We start from the raw sequence: 21,924 nt of genomic DNA, 5'->3' as shown, positions 1-21,924 counted from the left end.
AACAAAAAAAAAGTATATTTACTACATTAACTTGCAATAATGGTTTATGTGGAGACTAAGGAAAAGAGCATATATAATACCCAGAACCAGTCAAACTGCGCACACGCAAACCAATCAACATGCATACAGTACATACACTCAAACCCACCAAAGGTAAATCAGTCTGAAAACCATTACCACAGCATCAGAAAAAAACATCATAACCCATAAAAATAAAAAATAAATACTCAAATAAGCACTGTTTTTAAAGCTGAAATGTGTATCACTGATTAAATGACTACATTTGTGCGATATCCAGGTACAAATCTAACCAACAGTTAATATATTTGGGTAAAAAAGTGATTGGTAAATGATCAGTGTAACTGACATTCAATGATAAAATACCGAAATGTCTTAAAAAAACACTAAATTCTTTAAATCAGGGTGACAATTCTTACTCACAGTAAAAAATAATTCATATTTTGATTTGTCCCTTTGAGAAATATAGCGAAAAGTTGCTCTGCTCATAAGAACTCAACACCATGAACTGTAGGGCACTGTCATCTGTGTATGAGAATATAATATCAAATCAGAATGTTTATCATAACCCAGTGTTTTATTTCCCCGTCTTATCTTATTTAGTCAGAATCATGATGGTTGTTAATTAATGAAGCACACATATACACACACACAGGACAATGGATGCCATTATTTGATTCGCAGGTGAACTTCAGTGAACCAGTTAAGTATACACAGCAAGACCAATGTCAATAGAACGCTGAAATCTCAAGCCAAAGGGAATGATACTAAGGTTCCTGTAAATTGGCAGTATGGGACATTTGGGTCACAAAGACTGTGTCCCATGGACTGGGATCATCACGCAGGGTCAAAGTTCACTTGAACAGCTGTCCGCAGTAATAATAATAGATTTTCTTTTATATAGTAAAGTAGCACCATTATTTCTCAATCTCAACCACACCATTAGATACAGTGAGAGACTTCCAACAGACTCCTAACCACTGCCTCGGTTTGTCATGCGATGAGTGCTGTGTATGTATCTACAAGTGCTCCGGTGTAGAGGTCATGACCTCCCTATGTATATATGGCTTGTGCTCATTATGGCTCCTCATTTCCCTTTACCCCTTTACCCCTTTACCCCTCCCTCCCTCCCTCCCTCCCTCCCTCCCTCCCTCCCTCCCTCCCTCCCTCCCTCCGGTACTGAGAACACGTTAACATCAGGATAACTGCATGCTCATCATCGTCACCCTGGCAAGGTGACTGAAACCTTCATTAGTATGACCTTAAAGCCAACAGTCTTCCATAACCTACCATACTGATATATATCCTTTAGACCGGAGTTATGAAAACACTGGTCTAAAGCTTATTTCCATTCAAGAAATTACATGTTAGTTCATTTCTTGAGAAAATTAAATGAGATGGTACAAGCTACTGCAGTTTACTGCAAATGGTATAAACACATATAGATAAAGTCATTGCATCATTACGATAATGCAAAAAGCATCGTCTTTCTAGAAAACAGGGAGGTGAATCCTTAAATATTTAACTAGTCTCTTAGTTGGTTCATAAATTAGCTCTTAGACTTAGAATTTGGAGATTCTAGATGACTTTGGAATTCAAATCAAGTCATCTCTGGTCTTTCAGAGACAGTATCCCAATCTGTCATATCTGAATGAATGTGCTTCCTTCTCCTAACTTTATTCCTCCCACTCTTCCCCCTCTTCCCCTTCTAGTGCTTTTCTAGCTTCGGGGGCAGAGTTTGGTGTTGTGGCTGTGTTTTTGAGTTTGTTGCAGCGGCAGAGGCAGCTGAGGAAGAGGAGGAAGAGGATGAGCAAGAGGAGCTCCGTCGAGTCTCCACACCTGTACTTGTCATCTTGAGCTTGCGTCGCTTCGCAAGGGGGGCGTTGTCAACACTCTTCAGAAAGAAGCCCTCCCTCTTCCCCTTGTTGAACGCCTAATGGAGAGAGGATGTACATACAATAGTTCATACAATATTATAAACTGGGTGAATTGAGCTCTGAATGCTGATTGGCTGACAGCCGTGGTATATCAGACCGTTTACCATGGGTACAACAAAACATTTATTTTTACTGCTCTAATTACGTTGGTAACCAGTTTATAATAGCAATAAGGCACCTCTGGGATTTGTGGTATATGGCCAATATACCACGGCTCAGCGCTGTGTCCAGGCACTCCGCCGTGCTGAAGAACAGCCGTTAGCTGTGGTATAATGGCCATATGCCACACCTCTGGCCTTACTGCTTAAATATAACCTACCTATTTTATTACAATGCACATACACCTCCATTATATTTCTCTATTGTGGTTATTTCTCTATTGTCATTATATTGCGCATACCCTTTATTATATTCCTATAGTGTTTTTTTATATTGCGTTCTCTGTTTTACTACTACATTTAATTTAATTTTGGATTGAATACTTTTTTATAGATGTTGCACTGTTGGAGAGGAGAGCTTGCGAGTGAGTAAGAATTTAATTGTAATGCGTACAATACGCTATACTCTGCATATGGCAAATAAACTTTGATTTGATTGGGAGAGTAGAAAAATACAAAAAATATATATAAATAAAAGAACACAAAGAATGTAATCTACTAGTTATAGAAATGTATACTTTCTTCCCACTGGAATTCCATTACCTTGTAGGTGGCGTTGACATAGGAGCGGACGATGGGGCCGCTGGACTCTAGCACATCTGGGGTGCAGAGGGGGGTGGAGGATAGGATGGCCCCGCCCTGCAGCCAGCTGTTCTCTCTCAGAGCAGACAGCTTGAGACGCCTCTCTGGATCCACCGTCAGAAGCCCTGAACACAAACAGGAAGGAAGGAGGTTTAGAAGAGTTAGGGAGGGAGGGAAGTAGGGAGGGCAAGCAAAAATGAAAAATATGAAAGGTTGGGCAGGGAGGGGGGGTTAGTTTAGAAGAGGGAGAGAGACAAGAAAGGAAGGAGCAGGGAGGGGCAGAGAAAGCATGACAGAAAAGAGGAAAGTGAGCGAGGGCAGGGACAGATAATGGCGGGGTATATGTTTAAAAGATTGAGTGAATGGAGAAGGAATAATTGCATCGTGATTGATTGATGATTGTCGACTACAGGAAAAGGAGGACCGAGCACGCCCCCATTCTCATTGACGGGGCTGCAGTGGAGCAGGTTGGAGAGCTTCAAGTTCCTTGGTGTCCACATCACCAACAAACTAACATGGTCCAAGCACACTAAGACAGTTGTGAAGAGGGCACGATAAAGCCTATTCCCCCTCAGGAGACTGAAAAGATTTAGCATGGGTCCTCAGATCCTCAAAAGGTTCTACAGCTGCACCATCGAGAGCATCCTGACTGGTTGCATCACTGCCTGGCATGGCAACTTCTTGGCCTCCGACCGCAAGGCCCACTACAGAGGGTAGTGCGTACGGCCCAGTACATCACTGGGGACAAGCTTCCTGCCATCCAGGACCTCTATACCAGGTGGTGTCATAGGAAAGCCATAAAAATTTTCAAAGACTCCAGCCACCCTAGTCTGTTATCTCTGCTACTGCACAGCAAGTGGTACCAGAGCGCCAAGTCTAGGTCCAAAAGGCTTCTTAACAGGTTCTACCCCAAAGTCATAAGACTCCTGAACAGCTAATCAAAGGGCTACCCAGACCCCTCTTTTATGCTGCTGCTACTCTCTGTTTATTATCTTTGCATATTTACTTTAACTCTACTTTCATGTACATATTACCTCAATTAACTCAACTAACCGGTGCCCCCGCACATTGACTCTGTACCGGTACCCCTGTATATAGCCTTGCTATTGTTATTTTACTGCTGCTGTTTAATTATTTGTTACTTTTTATTTAACACTTCTTTTTCGAAAAAACTTCTTAAAGCATTGTTGGTTAAGGGCTTGTAAGTAAGCATTTCACTGTAAGGTTGTATTCTGTTGTATTCGGCACGTGACAAATAAAATGTGATTTGGATCATGTCAATGAGTGAATAAGGATCATGTAAGGGATGCAGAACATACCTTTCACAAGCTCTTTAGCCTCCCCTGACACACCCTTCCAGGCTTCTCCAGCCAACGAGAAGTCTCCCTCTTTAATTTTATGCATGATGTCAGCAGCATAAGATGAGGTCATCCCCGCTCGCTGCTGCTGCTTACTCTGGAAGGGCACCTGTCCTGACAGCATGGTGTACTGCCGGACGGACGGACACACACAGTCATTAATAACATAACGATAATTAGTTTTACTAATGACACATTACAGAGTCAGTTAGGAGAGTAAGTACCAGGATAACCCCAAGGCTCCAGAGGTCGCAGGCCTGGTCGTAACCGGTGCTGTGGAAGAGCTCAGGAGCAGCGTACTGCAGTGTGAAGCAGGGAGTCTGCAGGGGGGCGCTGCCCGCAGGGCACAGCCGGGCAAAACCAAAATCTATCACCTTCAGCACCGAGTCCTCCCCCTCGTCTGCAAACAGCACATTCTGGAAATGAGAAAAGGAAAGAGAGAGAGAGCGAGCGAGCAGGGAAGTGAGTGGGCCGTGCAGGAACAACACAGTCAACAGAAGGTTACAGTCATTGGCTGATGTAATGGAGCAACAAATGTCAATTTATTTTAGCCTGAACCAACAAAATAAAATCATAAACCTGATAGGCCATGCTTGGTGGTTTTTACAGCATTGCTAAAGACTTTGATCTCATCATACTCACTGGCTACAGGCTTTGGTTGGTACAGAGTACTTTTGCTGCAAACTCAATGACTTCTTTCGGGCCATACATTTCTATAGAATATATTTAGACTCCCTCTCTCTCGCTGTCTGTGTCTGTCTGTTGGCCTACCTCTGGTTTGAGGTCTCTATGCACCACTCCAGCCTCGTGCATGAACCCGACAGCTGACACCAGGCTCCTGAGCAGCTGACTGGCCTCTGATTCCCCAAACAGCTTCTTCTTCTTGATCCTCTCCAGCAGCTCCCCCCCACGCAGCAGCTCCATCACCAGGTATGTATGGAACTGAGAGAGAGGAGGGAGAGAGAAGGAGGGAGGGTGGGGAAAGTGAGGGAGGTGGGGGGGATGGAAAAGAGGGGGTGGGGAGAGAGAAAATAATAAGGTTGTATGATGAGAAAATAGTTTCTTGCTGCATGATTGATTAAGTCCCCCAATAAATACCCCAAATGTCAAATATTGTGATTCAAGACCTGAAACCTTGTAAGTAAACACAGCCAAGGAGAAGAGAAAGAAAATGCCTGTGGTTGTTAGTGCTTGAAGGTGGGTACCTGTAGTTGTTAGTGCTTGAAGGTGGGTGCCTGTAGTTGTTAGTGCTTGAAGGTGGGTGCCTGTAGTTGTTAGTGCTTGAAGGTGGGTGCCTGTAGTTGTTAGTGCTTGAAGGTGGGTGCCTGTAGTTGTTAGTGCTTGAAGGTGGGTGCCTGTAGTTGTTAGTGCTTGAAGGTGGGTGCCTGTAGTTGTTAGTGCTTGAAGGTGGGTACCTGTAGTTGTTAGTGCATGAAGGTGGGTACCTGTAGTTGTTAGTGCTTGAAGGTGGGTGCCTGTAGTTGTTAGTGCTTGAAGGTGGGTGCCTGTAGTTGTTAGTGCTTGAAGGTGGGTGCCTGTAGTTGTTAGTGCTTGAAGGTGGGTGCCTGTAGTTGTTAGTGCTTGAAGGTGGGTGCCTGTAGTTGTTAGTGCTTGAAGGTGGATGCCTGTAGTTGTTAGTGCTTGAAGGTGGGTGCATGTAGTTGTTAGTGCTTGAAGGTGGATGCCTGTAGTTGTTAGTGCTTGAAGGTGGATGCCTGTAGTTGTTAGTGCTTGAAGGTGGGTGCCTGTAGTTGTTAGTGCTTGAAGGTGGGTACCTGTAGTTGTTAGTGCTTGAAGGTGGGTGCCTGTAGTTGTTAGTGCTTGAAGGTGGGTGCCTGTAGTTGTTAGTGCTTGAAGGTGGGTGCCTGTAGTTGTTAGTGCTTGAAGGTGGGTGCATGTAGTTGTTAGTGCTTGAAGGTGGGTGCCTGTAGTTGTTAGTGCTTGAAGGTGGGTGCCTGTAGTTGTTAGTGCTTGAAGGTGGGTGCCTGTAGTTGTTAGTGCTTGAAGGTGGGTGCCTGTAGTTGTTAGTGCTTGAAGGTGGGTGCCTGTAGTTGTTAGTGCTTGAAGGTGGGTGCCTGTAGTTGTTAGTGCTTGAAGGTGGGTGCCTGTAGTTGTTAGTGCTTGAAGGTGGGTGCCTGTAGTTGTTAGTGCTTGAAGGTGGGTGCCTGTAGTTGTTAGTGCTTGAAGGTGGGTGCCTGTAGTTGTTAGTGCTTGAAGGTGGGTGCCTGTAGTTGTTAGTGCTTGAAGGTGGGTGCCTGTAGTTGTTAGTGCTTGAAGGTGGGTGCCTGTAGTTGTTAGTGCTTGAAGGTGGGTGCCTGTAGTTGTTAGTGCTTGAAGGTGGGTGCCTGTAGTTGTTAGTGCTTGAAGGTGGGTGCATGTAGTTGTTAGTGCTTGAAGGTGGGTGCCTGTAGTTGTTAGTGCTTGAAGGTGGGTGCCTGTAGTTGTTAGTGCTTGAAGGTGGGTGCCTGTAGTTGTTAGTGCTTGAAGGTGGGTGCCTGTAGTTGTTAGTGCTTGAAGGTGGGTGCCTGTAGTTGTTAGTGCTTGAAGGTGGGTGCCTGTAGTTGTTAGTGCTTGAAGGTGGGTGCCTGTAGTTGTTAGTGCTTGAAGGTGGGTGCCTGTAGTTGTTAGTGCTTGAAGGTGGGTGCCTGTAGTTGTTAGTGCTTGAAGGTGGGTGCCTGTAGTTGTTAGTGCTTGAAGGTGGGTGCCTGTAGTTGTTAGTGCTTGAAGGTGGGTGCCTGTAGTTGTTAGTGCTTGAAGGTGGGTACCTGTAGTTGTTAGTGCATGAAGGTGGGTGCCTGTAGTTGTTAGTGCTTGAAGGTGGGTGCCTGTAGTTGTTAGTGCTTGAAGGTGGGTGCCTGTAGTTGTTAGTGCTTGAAGGTGGGTGCCTGTAGTTGTTAGTGCTTGAAGGTGGGTGCCTGTAGTTGTTAGTGCTTGAAGGTGGGTGCCTGTAGTTGTTAGTGCTTGAAGGTGGGTGCCTGTAGTTGTTAGTGCTTGAAGGTGGGTGCATGTAGTTGTTAGTGCTTGAAGGTGGGTGCCTGTAGTTGTTAGTGCTTGAAGGTGGGTGCCTGTAGTTGTTAGTGCTTGAAGGTGGGTGCCTGTAGTTGTTAGTGCTTGAAGGTGGGTGCCTGTAGTTGTTAGTGCTTGAAGGTGGGTGCCTGTAGTTGTTAGTGCTTGAAGGTGGGTGCCTGTAGTTGTTAGTGCTTGAAGGTGGGTGCCTGTAGTTGTTAGTGCTTGAAGGTGGGTGCATGTAGTTGTTAGTGCTTGAAGGTGGGTGCCTGTAGTTGTTAGTGCTTGAAGGTGGGTGCCTGTAGTTGTTAGTGCTTGAAGGTGGGTGCCTGTAGTTGTTAGTGCTTGAAGGTGGGTGCCTGTAGTTGTTAGTGCTTGAAGGTGGGTGCCTGTAGTTGTTAGTGCTTGAAGGTGGGTGCCTGTAGTTGTTAGTGCTTGAAGGTGGGTGCCTGTAGTTGTTAGTGCTTGAAGGTGGGTGCCTGTAGTTGTTAGTGCTTGAAGGTGGGTGCCTGTAGTTGTTAGTGCTTGAAGGTGGGTGCCTGTAGTTGTTAGTGCTTGAAGGTGGGTGCCTGTAGTTGTTAGTGCTTGAAGGTGGGTGCCTGTAGTTGTTAGTGCTTGAAGGTGGGTGCCTGTAGTTGTTAGTGCTTGAAGGTGGGTGCCTGTAGTTGTTAGTGCTTGAAGGTGGGTGCCTGTAGTTGTTAGTGCTTGAAGGTGGGTGCCTGTAGTTGTTAGTGCTTGAAGGTGGGTGCCTGTAGTTGTTAGTGCTTGAAGGTGGGTGCCTGTAGTTGTTAGTGCTTGAAGGTGGGTGCCTGTAGTTGTTAGTGCTTGAAGGTGGGTGCCTGTAGTTGTTAGTGCTTGAAGGTGGGTGCCTGTAGTTGTTAGTGCTTGAAGGTGGGTGCCTGTAGTTGTTAGTGCTTGAAGGTGGGTGCCTGTAGTTGTTAGTGCTTGAAGGTGGGTGCCTGTAGTTGTTAGTGCTTGAAGGTGGGTGCCTGTAGTTGTTAGTGCTTGAAGGTGGGTGCCTGTAGTTGTTAGTGCTTGAAGGTGGGTGCCTGTAGTTGTTAGTGCTTGAAGGTGGGTGCATGTAGTTGTTAGTGCTTGAAGGTGGGTGCCTGTAGTTGTTAGTGCTTGAAGGTGGGTGCCTGTAGTTGTTAGTGCTTGAAGGTGGGTGCCTGTAGTTGTTAGTGCTTGAAGGTGGGTGCCTGTAGTTGTTAGTGCTTGAAGGTGGGTGCCTGTAGTTGTTAGTGCTTGAAGGTGGGTGCCTGTAGTTGTTAGTGCTTGAAGGTGGGTGCCTGTAGTTGTTAGTGCTTGAAGGTGGGTGCCTGTAGTTGTTAGTGCTTGAAGGTGGGTGCCTGTAGTTGTTAGTGCTTGAAGGTGGGTGCCTGTAGTTGTTAGTGCTTGAAGGTGGGTGCCTGTAGTTGTTAGTGCTTGAAGGTGGGTGCCTGTAGTTGTTAGTGCTTGAAGGTGGGTGCCTGTAGTTGTTAGTGCTTGAAGGTGGGTGCCTGTAGTTGTTAGTGCTTGAAGGTGGGTGCCTGTAGTTGTTAGTGCTTGAAGGTGGGTGCATGTAGTTGTTAGTGCTTGAAGGTGGGTGCCTGTAGTTGTTAGTGCTTGAAGGTGGGTGCATGTAGTTGTTAGTGCTTGAAGGTGGGTGCATGTAGTTGTTAGTGCTTGAAGGTGGGTGCCTGTAGTTGTTAGTGCTTGAAGGTGGGTGCCTGTAGTTGTTAGTGCTTGAAGGTGGGTGCCTGTAGTTGTTAGTGCTTGAAGGTGGGTGCCTGTAGTTGTTAGTGCTTGAAGGTGGGTGCCTGTAGTTGTTAGTGCTTGAAGGTGGGTGCCTGTAGTTGTTAGTGCTTGAAGGTGGGTGCCTGTAGTTGTTAGTGCTTGAAGGTGGGTGCCTGTAGTTGTTAGTGCTTGAAGGTGGGTGCATGTAGTTGTTAGTGCTTGAAGGTGGGTGCCTGTAGTTGTTAGTGCTTGAAGGTGGGTGCCTGTAGTTGTTAGTGCTTGAAGGTGGGTGCCTGTAGTTGTTAGTGCTTGAAGGTGGGTGCCTGTAGTTGTTAGTGCTTGAAGGTGGGTGCCTGTAGTTGTTAGTGCTTGAAGGTGGGTGCCTGTAGTTGTTAGTGCTTGAAGGTGGGTGCCTGTAGTTGTTAGTGCTTGAAGGTGGGTGCATGTAGTTGTTAGTGCATGAAGGTGGGTACCTGTAGTTGTTAGTGCTTGAAGGTGGGTGCCTGTAGTTGTTAGTGCTTGAAGGTGGGTGCCTGTGGTTGTTAGTGCTTGAAGGTGGGTACCTGTAGTTTTTAGTGCTTGAAGGTGGGTACCTGTAGTTGTTAGTGCTTGAAGGTGGGTGCCTGTGGTTGTTAGTGCTTGAAGGTGGGTGCCTGTAGTTGTTAGTGCTTGAAGGTGGGTACCTGTAGTTGTTAGTGCTTGAAGGTGGGTGCATGTAGTTGTTAGTGCTTGAAGGTGGGTGCCTGTAGTTGTTAGTGCTTGAAGGTGGGTGCCTGTAGTTGTTAGTGCTTGAAGGTGGGTGCATGTGCATAATATCATCCTTCTGTACCTGATCAGTGTAGACCTCATGCAGTTTGACAATGTTGGGGTGAGCCTCACACTGCCTGAGAGCAGCAATCTCCCTCTGAGTGTTCACTTCCATTCTAACAAGCAGGAGAGAGAGAGAGGGTTCCAAGGCATTCACACAATAAAGGTCAACAACACAAAGCACCCCAGTGCGCCAAACAGCTTATGAAACGGCTGTGGTCATTTTTTATTTTATTTTATTTTATTAGGATCACCATTAGCTAACACCGTAACACTAGCTAATCTTCCTGGGGTCCAACACCAATTAACAAGACATTACAAACACAAATCAAGACTTCACAAATATTCAACAAGTAGACAATACAAACAATTAAAATACCTGACAGGAAACACATTTAACATTCAGTTGATGCTTTCTATTTCCTGTCCAGTCATATGGTCTATCACATTTTTTTCTTGAAGGTGGATTTACTTTTTGCCTGAGAAATATGGATTGGTAAAGAGTTCCACTCAACTATGGCTCTATATAAAACTGTAGATTTAAGACGATTTGTCCTTGGCTTGGGTTGTCTTAGCTTCCCTGAATTTGCCTGTCTGGTTTGGTGGTTATGCGTGTTGCTAGTATGTACTAACTGGTCTGAAAAATACTGTGGTTGGTAATGCCAAGCGCCCTACCCCCTTAAAATAAAATAAATAAATAACAAAATGCCATGGAATAGGCATTAAAACACAGCAGCGTGAAGTATGTAATTCATCATGCTGGTGTAACAATGACACATTGCATTAGCGCGTGAGAGAGTCTCAGCCAGCGCCACACCCCGGCTGACTCACCTGCGGCTGATGATCTTAACGGCGTACTCATGGCCACTCTGATGGTGTCGACACTTCCTGCATACAGAGAAGCTGCCCTCGCCCAGGGGCGCCCCCTGCAGGCACAGCTCATACAGCTGGAAGAACATAGAGTCCTGCAGAGGACAAGAGAGGGAAGTCAAATACAACTGCACAGGAAACTGCAGAACGTGTCCAAATCTTACCCTTGTTAAATCTTTAAATTGCTGTCTGGACAGGCCAACCAGCAAGACCTGACGTAATACATTCACCTAACAACATTCATACAGCCAGGTCAAGACTAGTTCCATACCGCTAACAGCACTGGCTTTCCTACAGCCAGGTCAGGACTAGATCCATACCTCTAACATAGCACTGGCTTTCCTACAGCCATGTGAGGACTAGATCCATACCGCTAACATAGCACTGGCTTTCCTACAGCCATGTGAGGACTAGATCCATACCGCTAACATAGCACTGGCTTTCCTACAGCCATGTGAGGACTAGATCCATACCGCTAACATAGCACTGGCTTTCCTACAGCGATGTAAGGACTAGTTCCATACCGCTAACATAGCACTGGCTTTCCTACAGCCATGTGAGGACTAGTTCCATACCGCTAACATAGCACTGGCTTTCCTACAGCCATGTGAGGACTAGATCCATACCGCTAACATAGCACTGGCTTTCCTACAGCCATGTGAGGACTAGATCCATACCGCTAACATAGCACTGGCTTTCCTACAGCCATGTGAGGACTAGATCCATACCGCTAACATAGCACTGCGACGGACAGTGGATGAGCCTGGCCGCTCTGCTCCCATCTGGCCCTCCATGAAGTCCCCCATCACCACATTCTTGTTGAACAGAATGGAGGGTGCAACGAAAGAGTAGCCCTGAAATGGAAGAGAAGAGTCTTTTTATTTTATTGAACATCCAAAACATATAATATACTTGCAGTGAAGCCGCTCAACAACTACATCACACCAGTCATCCAACAGACTCCCATGCAGAGCGACACACAGAGCCATCCAGGGTCAATGCCCTGCTCACGGGCACATCAACAGATCTCCCACAAGGCCAAAAAAACAGGGACCCAAACCCTCCAAGATTCCCCCACAGTTCACCATAGCTGTCCCTCAACCATCCGAGACCCCTCCCACAGTCACCCCCAAGAAAAATAAAATAGAAAATAAAATGAATTCCATTCACCATCCCCAAGAACACCCCCTATGCACCAACAACCAAGAAAATGAGCTCATGAGAAAAAAGAAAGACAAAAGTAAACAGAAAACAATGAAAAAAAAAAACAAAGGACATCAAGGACAACTAAAATCAAAACGGCAAGGCCAACTGTATATGTTTGAGTGCATGTCTGGCACTATCTACATATGTGTGTGTCTGTGTATGTGTGTATTTGAATGAGTGTGTGTGTATATGCATGTGCACAAACATCAGCATCAGCCTCAGGCAAACCAGCATTAGCTGTAAAAACACTGCCCATCAGTGTCATTCAAACTTAGGTTTTATTATGTTTTATTTAGACTTTATTTTTTTACCATCATTCTATCTCCTGCCCAGCAACTCCCCTCCACTCCCACTTGTCTCCAATTCCACACCCCAACCTTCAGCTTCCCTCAGCCCATCCCACCTATCTCTGCTGGCCACCCTCTTCAGATTTCTAAACAACACATATCTTTCAACTATGCTGTGATGTTTAACGTACAATTTCAATCTATCTAATCGAATAGAATCCACAGATTGCGAGGTGAAGATAAATACTTTTACTAAGAGTATTAGTAATTGACTGACCCGGTCTCTCCAGATCTCCTAACAGTACTATTGCTAGGGTGAATTTTAGATCAATGCTACAGCATGCATTTTCAGCCATTCCTGAACCTGAGACCAGAAACAGGCTACCTGTGGGCAATACCAAAATAAATGGTCTATTGATTCTGTATCCTCACAACAAAATCTGCAGAGCTTGGATGATTTTATGCCCCAAATATTCAACATTTTGTTGGTGGCAAGAATTCTATATAATAATTTTAGCTGAAAAGCACGAAGTCTTGAATCTTGCGTTGTTTTATATATCAACTAATACACCCTGTACCACGGAATCGGTACATCAAAAATCTCTTCCCAACTATTTTGCAATCTGTATGGCAGTTATCAACATAATGGTCCTCAAATGAAACTGGTATACTTTCCTATTTATGATAAGTTTTATTCCTCCGCAAGTTTTGATCCTTTATAGTGGGCAGACAGACCAGTTCCCTACCTCCTCCCGCTGCCACCAGCCTCCGCCATTTTTGGGGTAATGCTGTAATCAATTGGTTATACTCTTGGATTGAGCAGACCTTCCCGTACAATTCTGATAACTCCATGAAAGACATAACTCTACCATTCCAATTTACAATATAATTTAAGAACAAAATACCCTTCCCATAAATACAGGTATTTTATCAACCAGCACATTTGAGTTCAGCCATAATATTTGTTCTATCTTTTCAGGGGGATGAAATTGAAATTATAGCCAGCTCTGCAATGCTTGTTTAAGAGAGATACTTTGAAAAAAGTATCATTTTCAATTAACCGAAAATGAGACATGGCAATCTGCACAAAGGCCATTTTTAAACAATGGATGAGCTTTTTTTAGTAATCTACTTGAGAACCATTTAGGGTTCAAGTAAAACTTTGGAATAAGTGAAGCTTTTAGAGAGAGGTTTAGTGCTTTTATATTTAATAATCTCAACCCACCCAATTCATATTCATTATATAGATAAGCACGCTTTATTTTGTCTGGTTTAGCATCCCAGATAAAGCAAAATAGTTTTTGCTCATATGATTTGAAAAACAAAGCATCAGGAGTAGGCAGCGCCATACGTAAGTGAGTAAACTGAGATATGACTAAGGAGTTAAATCAGGGCAATTTTTCCATAAATAGACAGGTATTTACCTCTTCATGGTTGCAGGATCTTGTCTATTTTTACAAGTTTTCGATTGAAATCCATTGTGGAGAGCTTATTTATATATTTTGAGATATGAATACCAAGTATGGCTACTTCACCAGCAGACCATTTTATAGGTAAACTGCTGGGTAATGTAAAAGTTTGGCTTTTTAAAGATCCAATACGTAATATTGTACAGTTATCATAATTAGGTTTTTAGTCCAGAGAGTCCATAAAAGTTATCTAGATCTTCAATGAGACATTGCAGGGATCTAGCTTGCAGACTTAATATAAAACTTGAGTCATCTGCACACATGGACACCTTTGTTATTAAGCCTTTGATTTCTAATCCTCTAATGTTGTTATTGGATCTGATTTTAATAGCTAGCATTTCGATGGCCATAACGAATAGATATGGTGACAGCGGACACCCTTGTTTAACTCCACTTAACAATTCAAAATCAAATCAAATTTTATTGGTCACATACACATGGTTCGCAGATGTTAATGCGAGTGTAGCGAAATGCTTGTGATTCTAGTTCCGACCATCCAGTAACATCTAACAAGTAATCTAACAATAACTACCTTATACAAACAAGTGTAAAGGAATGAATAAGAATATGTACCTTTAAATATACGGATGAGCGATGGCCGAACGGCATAGGCAGGATGCAGTAGATGGCATAGAGTGCAGTATATACATATGAGATGAGTAATGTAGGGTATGTAAACATTATATAAAGTGGCATTGTTTAAAGTGACTAATTATACATTTATTACATCCCATTCAAAACTCTCTGAGAAGTAGGCGTTATTTACTATTTTACCCCTGGGGTTGCTATATATTACTTTTACCCATTTTATAAGAGAATCACCGAAATTGAAAAAAATTCTGGCATTTATAAATAAAAGCCAGTCTTACTTTATCAAATGCCTTTTCAAAATCCGCTATAAATACCAGGCCTGGCTTCTTAGATGTTTCATGATGTTATATTATTTATAGTAGTTGTCATATATTATCTCCAATGTATCGTCCATGTAGAAAAAACCTGTCTGATCAGGATGAACAATCCCTGGTAAAACCCTTTTAATTCTGAGTGCTATGCATTTCGCTAGTATTTTTGAAGTGTAAGGGGCCTCCAGTTTTTTAGATAGACTGGATCTTTATATTTGCCATCTGGGTCTTGTTTTAATAATAGTGAAAACAGACCTTCCTGCTGAGTACCTGACAGACACAAATTCTATAGGAGTAGATAAAACAATCTAACAACGGAGCTTTTAGTATATCAAAAAAGGCTTGATATACCTCTACCAGTATGCCATCAAGCCCTGGGGTTTTCCAGACTGAAAGGATTTAATAGCATCAAAAAGTTATTCCTCTGTAATTTGGCCTTCGCACTGATCTTTCTGTACATTTGTTAATTTTCCATTTTTTGTATTATTTGGAAAGAATTCTTTACCGTAATCTTCAATCAGTGGGAGAGGATGAGATGGAAAAGAGAACATCTGCTTAAAATGTTTAGCTTCCTCTTTTAAAATATAATTTGGAGAATCATAGATGACTCCGTCTTCAGTAAAGAGTTTCTGCTAATTATCTTTATTAGTGTTCCTGTGTTGGAGATTCAGAAAGTATTTTGTGCATTTTTCTCCATATTCCATCCAGTTTGCTTTATTTTTGTAATAGATTACATTAGATTGTTCTTGATAAGTTCCTCAAGGTATTTTTGTTTTTCCTTTAATTTATTTTGTATCTCTGTAGCAGCCTTTCTTAAAGTATCGGTCGCGACCCAAAGTGGGTCGCAGACCTGTTAATGGTGGGTCGCGAGGTGTCGGAGTACATTTATAATAATTTCATTAATTACTGGAATTGATTTTGGCCAAGTGCAACTGCACTCTCTGTTCAGTGCGCTCTCTGCTTAGCAGCGGTGTCTCTACTCTCTGTTCAGTGCGCTCTCTGCTTAGCAGCGGTGTCTCTACTCTCTGTTCAGTGCACTCTCTGCTTAGCAGCAGTGTCTCTACTCTCTGTTCAGTGCGCTCTCTGCTTAGCAGCGGTGTCTCTACTCTCTGTTCAGTGTGCTCTCTGCTTAGCAGCAGTGTCTCTACTCTCTGTTCAGTGCGCTCTCTGCTTAGCAGCGGTGTCTCTGTTGCTGTTAAAATACAAGCAATCATTTTTATTCTGAACTGGAATACACTGATAGACGCAAGATCCTTTTGAGGCTGAGAAACTGATTGAGAAAGCAGTAGATGTTCTGATCCAGTTTGGCACCACATACCTGTGCAGAGTCAGGGTTCTCAACTGTCAAAAACTGAGCCCAGAATAGACCTGCTTGTTAGGTTAGATTACTTGTTAGATATTACTGCATGGTCGGAACTAGAAGCACAAGCATTTCGCTACAATCGCATTAACATCTGCTAACCATGTGTGCATGACAAATAAAATTTGATTTGATTTGTTCAGCAGTGGTGTCTGCTGCTTAGCAGTGGTGTCTCTGCTCAGTTTGGCAGCTGCGTGAGAGGGAGATGCCCGTGTGCTTCGCGGTTTAACAGATATTTTTTTCTGCAGTTTTCTTGAAGATCACTCCGCGACCCACACGCTGCAGTGCTGTTGTTCAGCAGCAGATGATGCGCTGTCAGCCACTGGCATGTAATTCCCACTCGCCATCACTCACCGCTGTCATCGAATGGACTCAAGCTAGCCACAAGTTCTATTGTCATTAAACGCAAATACAGCGATGAGTTTCACTCTCTTGGTTTCATACAAACTTTAAGAAATAACGAGGAGCACCCACAATGTGTTTTGTGCAGGGAAGTGCTTAGTAATGAGTCTCTCAAAACGAACAAATTAAAACAACAGGTCCTGAACAAACATCCACAGCATGACGGTAAACCCAGGGAGTTCTTTCAGAACAGGGCAGAATACTTAAGGAAGCAGTGCTTTGACAGTGGAAAAGTAAGTCAGCTGGCAAGGCATTGTTGTAATTGTATAACAGGTGATGATAAGCAGAAATAAGGGAGTACTACTCTCATAGTAGTCGATGTGAGTTTCTCGTTCAAACAATCCCCTGGCCTTGTACACAGCTAATAGCTAACATTAGCCAAAGCAAGCTATCTAGCTACTGGTAGTGAAACCCTAGTAACAGTACAGATGGAAATAAAACTGTTGCTGTTAAAATACAAGCAATCATTTTTATTCTGTACTGGAATACACTGATAGACGCAAGATGCCTTTTGAGGCTGAGAAACTGATTGAGAAAGCAGTAGATGTTCTGATCCAGTTTGGCACCACATACCTGTGCGAGTCAGGGTTCTCAACTGTCAAAAACTGAGCCCAGAATAGACCTGCTTGTTGAAAACTTCAACCAGTCACACAGCTACCATTAGGACTGTGTGTGTGTGTTTTATGGTCTACATCTGTGTGATGTGATCAATCAGATTATTCCAGTCAATTATTGTATTTTAACAGCAACAGGTCCAACCTAGACACATATGTAAGAGTGTTTTAATGGGGAAAAATAAACATGAATAGCTATTTTATATGGGTAATTCATTTAATTGTTCTTTGTCTATGTTGCATTTGTTAATGGTCATAAGGGCAATGAAATGTATCGATATTTATGTATAGTTGCTTGTTTTTGTAAGCTTGGGTCCCAGGAAAACACAGAATTTCTCATTTGGGTCCCAGGCTGAAAAAGTTTAAGAACCCCTGCTCTGTAGTATCATTTTTATTGCTATCTACCTGTACTATTAGTTCATGTATTTCCCTTGTTAGTCTTGTCTCTTTAGCCAGAAACAGCTTTTTTATTATTGATGAATATTGAATTGAATGACCTCCGATGGTACATTTAAAGGTATGCCAAACAATAAGTGGATTTGCTGTTCCTATATTATACTGGAAAAATTATGTTATAAATTATTTTGTCTTAGTTAAAAATAAGTTGTCCTCCAGTAAACTTAAAATGTCCAATATCCCCGTACACATGGAAATTCTATGAGTTATGTGAAGGCCAATTAGATGATGATCCGATCGCATTCTGTCTCCTTTTAAAACTTTTTTAACCTTTGATGCAAGAGACAACGAGACAAGAAAGTAGTCAAGACGACTAGCTTGATTAAGTCTCCTCCATGTATATCTCACTAGGTCAGGGTTTTTTAGTCTCCAAATATCTACTATTTCTAATGTGTCCATAATATTTGTGATTTCCTTAAGGGCACGGTGATGATAGTTTGTAGAGTGATTTCCTTTACGGTCCATTGAGGTACTTAACACTGTGTTATAGTCTCCTACCATAATGAGAAGAGTCTTATTTGTGGAGGGACTATTAAAAGGTGTCTTTCTGTGACAGTGTAGGCACAGAGTATGTATTTTGCATATTGCAGAGGGTAGGGTGTAAGGGGTACCTGGAACAGTCGATCAGTGCTTGGTGGGGTGCTGGCTGGAGAGTAGAGAGGATTCATGCCAGTGAACTCCTCAGCAAAGTTCCCTGTGTCCAGCTCACTCCTGATCTCTGGTTTGAATGGGCTGACTACCTTCTTCTCAGCCAGGTCTGACCAACTGAGACCCTATGAATATAGAGCAATGGGAAGAGAATGGTGAGAGTGTGTGTGTGTGTGGCAGTTGGGAGATAGAGAGAGGGAGTGAGATGGGCCTAGAGACAGAGCAGGAGTGAAGACGAGCACCTTGAAGAAGGCATGAGTCTTGATGTCTTCGGCCCTTCGGGGCCCAGAGCCCAGTCTCTTGTGGGGGTCTTTGACCAACAGCTTCCTCAACAGGTCCTGAGCTACGGCGCCGATCATAGAGGGGAACGGCGGCTCACAATGTAAGATGCGCCTGAGAGAAGGGCAGGAAGGGGGGAGGGACGAAAAAGAGAAAGAGGGAAGAACAATCACTGTATACACTGTGTAAACCCAGCCCTAATTATAAGCCAACCATTATGGCCATAAAGAACACGATTGCAAAGCAACACATTAACAGAATATCTAATTAAGCTGCAGGCTTTGTTACACAAAGGACTCAGCACAACTAATTTCTTTGTTATTGTATTCAGACAGCAAGCTAAAAGAGAGGGTGAAAGGAGCCACCTTTACAATAGATGTCATTATTTTGATAAGTTGCCGAGGGCCATAGACAATGATGAAAGAGTGGGACGGAACCAGTGTTTGTGAGGAGGGGTGGATGACACACAGCACTCACTTGGACACCTCACTCTGGGAGTTCCTCTCCCCCTCCAGGGTGAATGGCGATGCCCCCGTCAGTAACTCAAACATCAGGATCCCCAGACTCCACCAATCTACCGACTGGAGAAAGGAAGGATGATAAAATAAACGAAAGATGACTCTTTGTGTTCTACAGTAATTGATGTGTAATAAAATGCTGTAGCTCACAGCGCATGTCCAAAGTTTTCTCCCTGTGTGATGGGTTAACTCTTACCTTTCCATGACCAGACTTCCCCCTGATGATCTCTGGAGCCATGTACTCTATGGTGCCACAGAACGAATACGTCCTTTCCTTCTGTAGTGGGGAAAATAAACACACCTCTCAGTCTGTAGTAACCTAACGTAGCAGGCGTAAAAGAAAACGTCTGAGTTCCCACATGCAGTTTTCAGCGGAAAAGGAAGCTAGATTGAATTAGCTGTATCCCTGAAAACCAGATAAGACTAGTCTGTAGTGACAAAAATATATGCATGGATACATACATGCACAGATTGCATCCACACAAATAGAAGCAAGGGTTTCCTTTTTTTCTTTACGTACCTCCTCCTCCAGGAACTCTTTGCTGAGCCCAAAATCTGTCAGCACTAAATGTCCCTCGCTGTCCAAGAGGATGTTCTCTAACTTGATGTCCCGGTACACGATGCCCAGCTGTACGAATCATACCGAACAGGAAGTTACATACACAGGATAACATACAATTAACAGAGAGAAGATAGAATCTAGCCTTCACGTAATTATGTAAGATTAACATGTAGGAAGTAAATAGAATGGAATATCTGCCAAGTAATGTAAAGGACAGAAATGCTCGATAACATACCTTGTGGAGGTGCTCCAGGGCCAGGATAATCTCCCCGATGTAAATCCGCACCTCTTCCTCTGAGAAGTGATCCCGCTGGTACAAGTGTGTGAACATCTCCCCTCCACTCACATAGTCTATACACACGTGCACAGATACATATAACACTTGAATAGATAAACACAAACCACACACATACACAGGCATATAGACAGAAACATACAGTAAACACACAGAAAGATACACTTTTAGCACTTCAAGATCATAGCCGGAGAGTTCCATGTATGGGTCTTTTTGACCCAACGCTCACCCAAGATGAGATGGAGCTTAGTCTGGGTCTGGAAGGCATAGTGCAGTGTGACCAGGAACGGGGACTGGCGGATGTGCTCCAGCACCTGTCTCTCTGTACGCGTGTGCTCTGCAGTCTTTGCCTTCTGAACGATGGCTGCTTTCTTCAGCACCTGAGACATAATCATCAACAGTCAGTCAACCGCCCATAAATTCTCCCTACATCAGACAATGTCAATGCTTGGGTTGTCTTTGGACCAATGTCACAGAGACTCACCTTCATGGCATACAGCTTCCCTTCATCATGACCACTGTTCTTTCTGACCAGAAACACTTTCCCATAGGCTAGACAGAGACACACAGCACAGAATGGAAAACTCTGCATCACATTTGATTGTAGCCCCTACCACCCACCCAGGAGCCTCCACTACATTTGATATGATTTATTCTAAATGTTCTACAAAAAATAGACAGTAAAATGAAGTTATCCAGGTCTCCAATAACACCATGACCCTATGCTATGAACCCCAGATCGGCACAGTGAGACTCACCTCCTGTGCCCAAGACTTTGAGCAGCTCAAAGTTCTCCATGCCCACTCTCTCAGTATGGCCCGTGAGGTTCGCTGGCATGCGGGAGAGAGTACAGTATCAGTGCTTGCGCACACACAACACACACTCGTGCACACACACACTGAGGAAACACAGCTAAGCACAGTAAACTGTGAATATTTTGTGACACCACAACAAACATGATTGATGGTGTGCTTGCATTCATCCATTGCTGTGGTCCCAGGTGTCGGGTCATAGAACTAGAATGAATAGAACGGGCAGGGAACCTATAACCGTGGCAATTTGACTGTTAAACTCATGGGTACACTCACAATGGCTGCCTGGTATTGTGATACAATAATTTCCATGGTAAAGCATAATGTTCATTCAAATGATGTTAACAGATGTGGCTCATGCAATGGAATGTATTTTTTGTAAGGTCAGTAGAACTAAATCAAACAAATCAAAGCACATATTGATGGGTACACTTCCTGCTTTTACTTCCTGCTTTTCTCCAACTGGGTACACCCTCAATCTCCACCAGTGCACCATCGACTTGAATTGGGGAAGCCTGTTCTATTCATTCACTGAAATACTGATGGGCAACATTTACCCAAAGTGTATAGCATATTCAAATCCTTTGACAGGTTCAAATAATACATTATGAAACAGTAGTTTACTTTGATGGTTACTTACCATTAGTGATCTCATGTTTGACAGTGCAGGCTTTCCTCCGGATCCCAGTATCGGAGTCCTCGCTACTACTACTATCCGAGCCGTCTCCAGACATTTCAAATGTTTATGTGGCTACTCTTCAAAATAAATAAACCGATTTATCTTAAGTGTTTTGTATAATAACCTCAGACGCATCAGATTTTATGTAGTCAAAGAAAATAACAAATGTAGACTTATGTAAGAATTCATTTGGGAGCCGTTGCATGCATTATAAACATTGTTTAGAAAATATAACAACAAAACTATATCATTGCTAGACTTAATCCCCTAGACATCCCGCTGTCCGCCTAATCTACTACTAAAACGAAAATACTAGCTAACACTGTACTAATAATAAGCCAGAATCGTACGTCTGTAGCTAGCTAGATAACTGTGTCCACTGGGATATTATTGCCTACTACAACAGACTAACGTTAACTGCTGCTGATCTCTCTAGCACTGATTTGGTTACAATATAGCGCCGAACTGACCAGACAGCATTAAACTGGCTACATAGTAGCGAGTGGCCTATCTCTTGCTAGCTAGCTACCTTTTGCAACAATATTTTTGTGAAACTGAAATTAGCAACTAGCTAGCTACTCATTTGTAGCTACGCTAACCGGTTATAGACAATTCCAGCTAGTTAACTAACTAACTTCAGTAATACGTCGAAACTATGTAAAACCTCGGCAACTTCACAACCAAACTGTTAACGTCGTTAGCTAACTAGAAAGCTAGCTGTCCCTGTCAGAGCTAGCTAACGTTAGCTAGCTTGCTGACTGTCGGTTAATTTTAATTTCATAGCAAGCGTACTGTTTATAGATAGCATGTTGCGAATACCTATTTTATTCAATTTCGTCCGGATAGGATGTAACACACGCTGAAGATATACCACTTTTGAAGTTATTTGACAACAATGATTGTAAAAGTAGGTTAGCTAGCTAGTTGATGTTGTGGCTGGAGTAGTCCATAGTACGGAAGCTGCAATGTCACAGTTTTAGGAA

The 21,924-nt window shown here is 43.3% G+C and overlaps 1 protein-coding gene across 1 annotated transcript; it reads right to left on the bottom strand.

Moving 5' to 3' along the window:
* Window positions 1-1,185: 1,185 nt before the first annotated feature.
* Window positions 1,186-21,918, bottom strand: rps6ka4 (ribosomal protein S6 kinase, polypeptide 4). Its single transcript, XM_014129067.2, has 19 exons — window positions 21,761-21,918; window positions 20,903-21,018; window positions 20,209-20,280; window positions 19,935-20,002; window positions 19,680-19,830; window positions 19,391-19,506; window positions 19,114-19,221; window positions 18,790-18,870; window positions 18,553-18,656; window positions 18,039-18,189; window positions 17,760-17,921; window positions 11,181-11,306; window positions 10,414-10,547; window positions 9,605-9,698; window positions 4,825-4,995; window positions 4,278-4,469; window positions 4,015-4,183; window positions 2,657-2,820; window positions 1,186-1,951 (listed from the first exon to the last, which is right to left on the bottom strand). Exons 2-19 carry the CDS (start codon window positions 20,994-20,996, stop codon window positions 1,727-1,729), a joined length of 2,382 nt encoding a protein of 793 aa, XP_013984542.1. The 5' UTR covers window positions 20,997-21,018; window positions 21,761-21,918; the 3' UTR covers window positions 1,186-1,726.
* Window positions 21,919-21,924: the final 6 nt, after the last annotated feature.

Source organism: Salmo salar, chromosome ssa11 (genome assembly GCF_905237065.1).
Source record: "Salmo salar chromosome ssa11, Ssal_v3.1, whole genome shotgun sequence".
NCBI classification, from domain to species: domain Eukaryota; kingdom Metazoa; phylum Chordata; class Actinopteri; order Salmoniformes; family Salmonidae; genus Salmo; species Salmo salar.
This window is presented reverse-complemented; position numbering and strand designations above follow the sequence as displayed.